Source organism: Euphorbia lathyris, chromosome 4 (genome assembly GCF_963576675.1).
Source record: "Euphorbia lathyris chromosome 4, ddEupLath1.1, whole genome shotgun sequence".
Taxonomy (NCBI): domain Eukaryota; kingdom Viridiplantae; phylum Streptophyta; class Magnoliopsida; order Malpighiales; family Euphorbiaceae; genus Euphorbia; species Euphorbia lathyris.
This window is the reverse complement of record NC_088913.1, coordinates 71,412,144-71,422,560: the sequence shown is the minus strand read 5'-3', so window position 1 is coordinate 71,422,560 and position 10,417 is coordinate 71,412,144. Positions and strand designations below refer to the sequence as shown.

The window sequence follows — 10,417 nt, the reverse complement described above, 5'->3', positions numbered from 1 at the left end:
ACATCTTACATTGCTAAATTGGAAAGTTATATGACTACTTAAATATCTGAGGTAATCATTTTCTTTCACGTTACATTTTTGGGTGAGTTAAACCTTTGTTTACTACTAGTTGTCAGTAAACTACATGTACTTTTAAAAGGAAGTTTCAAGAGTTATCACCTACGTAACTCGATATATTCCTAAAAAAATCCGATTCGTGTGGATTATTCCTCCAACTAACAAAGAGTATGCAAATATCGACTGTAGAAAGTTATCAGTACATTAAATTTTTTCTCATTCAAATTCATTCATGTGGGAGATTGTTGGAAAAATGACAATTTATACTGTTATTATTTGTCAACTTGAATCTTAAAAATATAATGGATATATGGAATTTAGCATAACATGTTATATGTCATTGTATTCTACTCCCCAAAATCTCTATGACGGTATATTATAAGCGTAAAGCAGATAAATAATGAATTGGAAATAGATATTCAAAGTAAGCCACTTAAAATGATTTGGTGAGAAATAGGAAAACCAATCTCACATTTTTTTTTAATGAGAGATTCAAAGGGTTTATAGGCGAAGACATTTTGTCTTAACTATTAACCAACTATAATGTTCTCTCTTACACAGGGTGTGAATCAAATTCCAATGGACTTTGAAATGCCCGCATGTCGTGAACGGGGCGAATGTCATCCCGAAATGGCACGTCGTGTTCTTATATTTTCATATTACGAATAATTTTTTTTTGCTATTTGATTTGATTTTATTTTTGCTTGTTTTTCTTGGATTGATATTACTAACAACGAAGATTTCCCATCTAAACGAGGATGATGAAGCAGTCCTCATCCCACCCTGTCTGATTTGTAACCTATTTGCAAATGAATAATGCTACAAGTTGTAATTTATTGTTTGGATTTATGATTTATTAGATGTAATATAAAGTAAGTTTTTTATTTATTTTAAAGTGCACTTATTGCAATAATTCATTGCAATAATTCAGGAGCAATTGAGTTTAGAGAACCTCTTTCCTTGTTTGAGAAAAGTGTTTCATACACTAATTTTTGATTTAACTATGTAACCAAAGACAACATTTGTTTTGTTCATCCCATTTTGTCTAGGCATAGGCAACTAAAAATTGAAGAATTAAATTATCAAGACAAAATCAAAGCTCTATTAGAAATTATTGTCTTTGGAACTCTTTCATTGGTGATTATCAAAATACTCCATCATCGTCATCCAACAAACAACAACCATTCATTGTCGGTCGATTTTCATAGTTTTATCTTATATCTACAATCTTTTGTTTGTGTCGTTTCAAAATGGAAAAATTATATATCTGCTGTAATATTTCATGTAAAACACATTCATCAACAACATACATAATCAATTGTAGAAACGGAAACAAATTATAATTCATGAAATATACTATGATCCTAATTCATCACAAATAAACCTAAATCAAACACAACAACTTTACCAAATGTACAAGTTTCACTAAGGTTTAAAGGTTTGACCAGGTTTCACCAGTGAAACTCATGTGGAACTTGATGAAACTATTGTGGATGTTTCAACAACGTTTCATTAAGGTTTCAATAGAGTTTGGTAAAACTCATGTGGAACTTATATAATGAAACATTGGCGAAACTTGTGAAACTATTGTGAATTAATATCACCAAGGTTTTATTAAATTTCTCTAGAGTTTTACTAATTATAACAAGTAAAATTATGAGTTTCTCTAAATTTCACCAATTTCATCTAGGTGAAATTCATGTGAAACTATAAAGAAAACTTAGTGAAACTGTTATGAATATTTCATCAAGCTTTCATAGAGTTTCACTAACGTTTTAATCAATTTTGGTCAAACTCATATAAAAATTGATAAAATTGTTATGGATCAGTATCACTAAATATTTCATCAAATTTTAATATACTTCACCAAGTTTCACCTTGATGAAACTATTGTGAATCGGTATTTCTAATATCCTTATCACATTACACATGGTAGGTTGGGAGAAATAAAGTTAAAACTATTCATATTATATACCATATTAATTTATAAAAATTTACTTGTATAATATATAAAAATTTAAAAAGTATTCATATTATATACCATATTAATTTATATCAGATAAGGTTACAAAACTTACACTTCACATGGTAGGTTGGGACAAATGAAGTTAAAATATAGTAGCAAAAGTAAACATTTGTTTGTATTTTTAGCAATTTAGTGGAACAAGTTACAAAGTGTCTACACAATTTGGGAATAGTATGACGTATGTATGTTGTCCAAACAAGAACTTATAACACAATTATTTAGTTACTAAAATAATAAGCAAACTATAATATCCACTCACATCATTTTTTGTCAATTCCAACATCTGATTTTCCACCGCAATGCTTGGGATAATGTTGTTTTTACATATTCCTATAATTAAGCTTTTAAATTTTCATATTTTTAAGAGTTGAGTCATTAATTATTTTTTTTAGATTAAATTTTTTAATTTTAATTTTTATATACATTGAACATTTTACTAATGGTTCTGTTAATTAAATTATTAGTGAATAATTTAGTAATTATAGATCATGAGTTAATCAAGAAAATTATAAAATTTAGAAGTTTAAATATGATTTTTATAATAATAAAAGATGGGAATGAATTAGAGAGATCCAATTTATAACTTTTTTTTTTTTAAATCTTAATGGAGGGGACGAAACCCCGGAGCACAACAAAGAACAAGCTAAGTGATACTAGTCATCCTAGGAAGACGAGTACCACAAATATCAGAAAATAAGATATCCAGGATGCCTGCAGGGGGCACCTCACACTCGTGAAGACCCAGGGGTAAACTTCCTGCATAATTCGCCATCCAGTCCGCGGCACGGTTACCTTCGCGGAGAACATGAATCAAACTAACCTCTTTTGACACTCATCAATTAGCCAAAAGAACCTATGCCTATGATCCTTACCATTCTTCACAAATCCACAACCACAAGCGAGTCCATTTCGAATACAACTCTACGGAAATGTATATCCCAAGAAAACTTCAACCCGAAGTACAGACCCCATAGCTCCGCAAGCACAACACTGCAAATTCCTAAGTTAATAGCGAACCCCCTACCCAAACTCCATTGTCATTCCGAGCAAGGCCCCCTGCAGCCGCCGGACCCGGGGCTCCCTTACAAGCGCCATCACTATTCACCTTGATCCAGCCCTTCGACGGAGGTTTCCAACTAACCATGACAATCCTTCTACTTCTATTTCTCATGCGATGCTCATCTAAAAAAGCTTTCTGACATTCCCCAGCTTTACCATATACAAATTCCAGCTTATTTCGACAAACAGCAGTATCCGGATCGAACACCGCCGAGCATCTCCACCACCACAGCCACCAGATGGTGTAGACAAACACGGTACTCCAGCCTATACCACGCCAATTCCCCTTTTTACTGAGACCAGCTAACAACCAAGAACTAAGATCAGCGCGGCAAAACTCAATCCAATCCGCAGCAGGTATTAAGATCCGTCAAAGCCCCACAGCCTCACTACAGTCCCTCAAAACGTGCAATAATGACTCCGACAAACCGCACGCTAATCACACATCAGACTCGCTCAGATGTCTCGCCATCCGAACCGCATTAACCAAAACAGCTTCATACATTAGTAACCAAATAAAGTATTTCAATCTCTCCGGGATTTGCAAATTCCAAATCATCTTCCAATTCTTAGTATGCACCAAATCCCTCCCCTGGACTTGGGTTAAACTAAACGCAGATTTGACGCTAAACATACCTGAACTAGTGAGCCGCCACCTTCAGGAATCTTGTTGTTCGTCGCCAGGAAAAACGACCATTGATGCCAGATGAAGCAAAGTAGAGCTCGGAATCAGACCATGAAGCATCTCCCAAACTAATATAAGATGTTTGTGTAGTTAGTATAATAATTTATTAATGATATATTTATGTGTTAATTTGAAAGTGAAATTCCAAATACAGTTAAATGATATTGTTTAAAATTCAAACATGAAGTTATCTCTATGGATTTTTATTATTATTATTATTTTCCATTTCATTTTTATTTCCATGGATTATTATTATTATTATGAAGTTCCGAAAGTTCCAAATTTCTAAGGATTAAACCTCTAATATTTAATTTTCATACACATTGATCTTCACTAACAGTTTAGCTAACATAACCATTAGTGAGGGTTCAATTGTCTGAAAATTATAATTCACAGACTTAGTGTGTAGAAATAAATGACGAGAAGCTCAATTCTTAAAATTCTAAAAGTTTAAGTGTTTAATTATGCACACTTATATTATATACAATGTTAATACCTTTTTAACCGTATTATTAAGAAGTAATTTTTTTTTCATTGCATACACGTTAAGTGATATAATGCATTTTAGAGTTTGTTTTTTTGTAACAAAAATTTGTTATGTGTATTCTGAATGTGCCGATAGAACTAACTCATTCTGAATATTTCTAAAGATATCTTGAATTTCATTCCCAATCACCTACCTTCAATTATTCTTTATCAGTTCATAACATGTCAATAAATTGCTGCATTCTATTTTATTATGTTGAGCTTTGGCGTAACGGTAAATGTTGTTGTCGTGTGACCGAGAAATCATGGGTTCCAATCTTAAGAGTGGTCTCTTGCCAAAAATTGGCAGGAAAAAACTTGCCCTCAGTACACCCTTATGGTGGAACCCCTTTCCGAACCTTCGTTTAGCGGAGACGCATACTTGATGGTGATTGGACTTCTTCCAGCAAGTAAGAACCACCATTGACATGACTAATAATTTGGTAGTCTCTTCATGCTTCACGAAAAAGGTATCTACAACCTTATTATCTACCCCTTTTAATACTGAATAGAGTAATCTAACCCTAATAGTTTAGATATGCCTTTGTGTTGAAGGTATATCTACAATTTTTTCAAAAAAAAAAAAAAAAATCTCAATGCTTTCATGGTTTGTTTTGATGACAATGGTTGAATTTTCTAGGTAATGCCTCTAAGTGGTGCGAGCATGTAGTATAGCTAGTAGTTCCCTTTCATACGCAAATAGATTCTAATTTCCAGAGCTAAGTAACTTGGATAAATAACATACCAATTTCCTTTCTACATTAAGACTGTCAGATTAGTATAATATCTATTATTAGATCTTAACTATCAAGTTGAACTTTTAGTTAAATTGGTTCCATGACATTATATCAGAACCGCTTGGATCAAACGGTCCATTATCTAATAGTGAAAAAAACAAAATAAAATTTACTTTATCAAAATCAAATTAAACATAGGAAGACACTTGGAATATAATATCAAAAAAATCTCAATGTTGATCTATATTTAAGAGTGGGATCCACCCATGACAAAAAACTGTCAGATTAGATAGATTAGGTATGAGCTACACTTGAGAATCAAAAAAAGGTATGAGCTACAATCTTCCTTTGCTGATAAGAAAATGACACACCATTTTTCTTTCCACACTATATTACAAACTGATAAAAACAAAAACTGCTTATTTATAAATAAATATACATTTTGAGATTACTTGCATTTACATTTTCTATATTTTATTAACTCAAAATCATTATGAAATTCTACAAACTAGAAATTAAAACCTAAATACTTCAATTGCTTCAAATATGCTTGAAGCTATGAACTTCAGATTATGCTAATTAGTCCATTTTACTTTCAGTTACTGCCATCAGCCATAACTCTGCACAGAAAATTATAGGTAAAAATTGTCACTTTTCAAGTTCATACCCATTATACAGAATGAAAACATTAAGTTTCTTTACCTTTTGATTCATGACATGAAACAATGTTTCATACGGGCCGGGAATCGAGTAGATGCATGATCCTTTCTGATCCTGCCTGTAAATGTGGTGGAGAAAACCAATTTAAGAATCAGGCTTCCATGAAGATAGAGCATAAACAATCCGGCCCTTCCATCCTTGAAGCAACCACTGGCTATCTTCATCGATAACGAAATCCTTGTGGTATAGCTCTTTCACCTTCCCCTTTGCTGCTGCTAAGATCTCTTGGTTCAATGGGAGTTGCCTAAATCCGGCTCTAGTAGTCCGAACTTGCCACTGCTTGTATGTCTCTGGCCTCTCGATTCTCTCAGCACCTTCACAAGCAATGACATTCATTGCCTCCCATCCGAAAATGTCTCGCTCAATCAACCACCTCTCGGGGATCTCCCGAGGAACATTAGTTTCAAGCATGTCAAACAAAGTAGAGTAGTGAAAGAGAGCCTCTCGAAACCGGGTTATAAAGAATGGAGCGCTGTATGCTCCATTCACTATCCCTGTGATGAAAACATCAGGGTTCATCTTCCTGGTCAAATTAAGAACCATGTTTCTTGGACTCTCGACAACCACAGTTTCGTCGAGTAAGTTTCTGAACCGATACAGACAGTTCACGACAAGAACCTCATTTTCATCAACCTTCAGATCCTCAATTTGGATAGTGTCCCACTTCTGTGCAATAGCATTGAATTCAAATGGAACATTGAACGTTTTTGCATAATTTGATAGGCGTCGTCCAGTCTCCTCAACCCTTTCTGCTGGCCGGAAACCTGGATGTGGAAAATCGATCCCAGTAATGCGAAGTTTGGGAGGTCCGCCGGGCCTAGATGAGAGACGCTGAATAAGACAAGGCCATTGGAAACCATAAAGAATACCAAAATCAATAATATGAAGTGTTTTTGCACTTTCAGCTACATTCATAATTGTTTTATTTGAGAAGAAATTGGAAAGCTTCCGAAAAGGACATGCAGCAAGAAAGAGATGGTAAGCTTTCAAGATAGCAGCAGCTGATGTTGGCTTGGTCATAAATGCTTTGTAAATCTGGGTTCCCGACCCAGCCATACGTGCCTCGAGACCATCAGCAAAAATGTGAGCCATTCTCTGCATCCCATCACCTGTAGGAGAAGCATTCTGTCTAATTTGCTTCAGCAGATCACTTGCACTCCTCCGATCATCCGCTGCAACAGCTTGTGCACAAAGGGTCAAAAGCGTTCTCAAATCCACCACATTGTTCCTTTTCCCTCCTTGTTTCTTCCCCCTGCCTCTTCCGCCACCCGATCCTTTTGTCTGCCCATTCTGCTGCATGTTCTTGCTTTTCCCATTCTGCAAAGCTTCACGAAGAGCAGATTCGCTTTGTCCACAGTTGAGCAAAACCGTGTCAAAATCTTGCGAGCTCACATTCGATTCAACATAAACCAAAGAATGCTTGCTACTCCTTCCACCTTCCGCATTCAAATCCTCAGAATGAGGATTCTTCTTGCCCCTGGACTCATCCGAAACATACACAATCTCATGCTTCGCCTCAATGTTACCTGCCCCTCCCTCATCCTTTGACTCGTCTCGCAGATCTTTCAGAAACAAACCATTACTTTCCAAATCAGTAAACAAACTACCATGTGGAAGAAACTTACTTGCTTCTTCAAACCCTTTCTTGAACTGCATAATAGAATCACTATCACTAAATATCTCCGAAAGTGTACTCATCGGAGAATCTACAATGCCATCAAAAACAGCACCCGAACTATTCCCCGAGCTATAAGATGACTGTGAAGCTGATTGAGAAGTATACCTCGAGGGCTTATACTCGTTCACATCACCACTGCTGCTTGAACTACTTGTATAATTAAAGTAACTTTCATTTGCCCTTTTCTGGTTCTGTCCTAAATGAGGCACTGATTCATCATTGAGTGAAGGCGGATACTTCTCCCCAATAAGCTCATACAAGGATTTCTCAGCAGCTTGAAGTGCCGCAGAAGATTCTTGAAACATACATGTCTTCTCTTCTATATCTTCTTCCATAAGCATCTCACTTATATACTTGAGAACCACATCACTAAAATCACAATCCTCATGTAAATCTCCATCATGGTTCAAACTAAAAGACAAGGCTGAATTACTAGTACTAGGGATTGAATCAGGAGGCAAAGGAAGAATATTAGCATAATTATGGCTTACAAAATTGTTACTCAAGTTTAATCCACTCAAATGACTCTGATCTGATAAAGCAGACAAGATCTCATCGTTGAGTTTCAAGCTACTCACAGAACCATATAATCCTCTTAAGGGATTATCCATATCGACCATCTAGATCCCCAAAAAACAGATCACCAGTACCAAAATCCAAACAAAAACAACAAGAACACCAAAATCTCAAAAATTCAACCTCAAAATAGCAACAGAAAAGGCCAAAAAGTACAGTTTCAACTGATGTCACTGATTCAGAGTTTTCTTCTCGAGTAAGAGCTCCTCAACACGTATCAACGGTCAACAATTACGAAACTCCAGAAATTCAAACCTAAAAATAGCAAAAAGAAAGCCGAAGAAGGGGGAAAATGAGATAGATTCTCGAAATGAATCATCATTAATACTACATAGAAGAAAAACGGTAGGAATTACTGAAATAAAAGGTAAACACAATAAATTCAATCATCAATTCATAAATATTGATAGCATGGAACATAATTGCCCTACAAACAGGAATCAAAAAGTGGGCACAAAACAGAAATTACCTTTTCTCCAAGCTTTCACAAAAAGGAAAAACAGTAGTTTATACAAGGAGAAGGAATAAATATATCTAGAAGGTGAAGATAAGTACCTCAACACCATGGAAACAGAGAAATGTGAAGAGCGGCAGAGAAAGATAAAAAAAAGCTTTCTCTTTGTCCAGTTCTACTGGAATTTAATACCAAAAATAAAAACAAAAGCTATTTTCCTTTTTATTTTTATCAGTGAGAAAGCAGAAAGGGAAGAAAAGGAAGGGTGATGATGATTTTGGTGTTTATCACTGCGAAATCTAAGCCGTCTAATCCAGGCTTTACCTTGTCTGCCATATGTACTCTTTTATTACATTGAAATTAGTGTTGTTAGTACATAGTTTTCTGTTCATAAACAAATTAAATTAAAAGTAAATGTCATCCATACATTCAAGATAATGAAAAATCTGTTGAGATAGACATGAAATAAGTAGTTCTGACAGTTCGATTCAATATGTAATCGGAACTTGGTGCAATGGTATAAGTTATTTGTTACTCATTTTGAGATTTCTGTTTCTTTTAGTAAGAGGTCAACCAATAAAATAGTGCATTGTTTAGTGAGAGCGATGTTTATCCGTGGTTATACCTGTAATTTGATATTCTAAACCCACTTTTATATGTACTCAAATGTGTACTGATTGTTTCGTTTTTACAGTAAGAATATCTCTTTATATTTTCTCAAAACTTTATATTTTCTCAAAAAAGAAGATAATGAAAAATCAAGAATCTCATTCTACAGGATTAACTGCACTTTTAAATGCAATGTCATACCATAATAAAAGTAATAACTGTGAATGTGATTGTAATTATAGACGTAATCGTGGTCATGACCATGAATATAGTCTTGATTATAATTATGGTGGTTATGATAATAAAAGTGTAAATTTCTACCAGAATGGAAAAAACAAATTGATAAATTTGACAAAAAGAATAATTGAAGTTAGAGTTCAAATCAGAATTTAAAAGAAAAGAAATTGCATGCTACTGTTGTGGTATAATCAGCCATTCGCCAGCATCTAGTTTTACTTTACCATGCATCATAAAAAAAAGCTATAAATCTTGTAACTAATTGTGTCGTTAATGATAATGAACCAATTAATGTATCCCATTTAGATATGTCGGATTTCTTCACTCGTACAAAAGATAATTAAATATTATGTATTTAATTTTATTGATGTACTATTTTTTCTATGTAATTTTTATTTTAAATCAATAATAATATGTTTTTATTTACTTTAATGAAGAATTCTTCCACATTATTAATTGACTTTAAGATAACTGACGAAAATATATATATATTGTGGATAGTGTCACTACACGTACTATTCTATCCTTAAAGATGCAAAATATTGTTATTCTTTAAGAAATGGAGAAGCAGTTGTTGCTACATAGGAATTTTCACATGCACTTTAATGAGCAAGTGAATTTGCTCATTCACCGTTAGATATAAGCTTATTAAATCTAAGCCTCAGAATGTTTGAAATCTCTACTTTAGGATTCTAATAAGCTTAGATCTAGCGGTGAATGAGCAAATTCTACATGCTCATTAAGGTGCATGTGATCAGAACTGTGTTACTACAATATCAGATAACATACAAATTAATTGAAGACTCCGGCAGAACCAATATTACTAACCAAAATTTATTAAGTTTAAAAAGGAAACTAAAAATAAAGGAAAATCAAAATTTATTAAGTTTAAAAAGGAACAAAATTTGTTGTTCCATTTTAATTATATAATCTATTTTCTTAATTCACGTAATGTTTGTTCTTTTATTGATTTTCCTTTATTTTTAGTCTCCTATTTGTAAATTATAAATATTTTTACAAATGCTACTCTGTTTTGAAACTTATATATATACTT

The 10,417-nt window shown here is 33.7% G+C and overlaps 1 protein-coding gene across 2 annotated transcripts; it reads right to left on the bottom strand.

Annotated features, from left to right (window-relative positions):
* Positions 1–5,303: 5,303 nt before the first annotated feature.
* On the bottom strand, positions 5,304–8,953 carry LOC136226258 (scarecrow-like protein 9). 2 transcript variants are annotated; one of them, XM_066014630.1, is made up of 3 exons: positions 8,533–8,953; positions 5,792–8,318; positions 5,304–5,709 (listed from the first exon to the last, which is right to left on the bottom strand). In XM_066014630.1, the coding sequence occupies exon 2, from the start codon at positions 8,105–8,107 to the stop codon at positions 5,894–5,896; it is 2,214 nt and encodes a 737-aa protein (XP_065870702.1). In that variant the 5' UTR covers positions 8,108–8,318; positions 8,533–8,953; the 3' UTR covers positions 5,304–5,709; positions 5,792–5,893. The 2 variants fall into 2 exon arrangements, with proteins under 2 accessions (XP_065870702.1, XP_065870701.1); XM_066014629.1 differs by having other exon boundaries at positions 8,619–8,953.
* Between the last annotated feature and the right edge of the window lie 1,464 nt (positions 8,954–10,417).

Coding starts and splice junctions, on each gene's coding strand:
- LOC136226258 (XM_066014630.1), bottom strand. CDS start 8,107: ATGGTCGATATGGATAATCCCTTAAGAGGATTATATGGTTCTGTGAGT.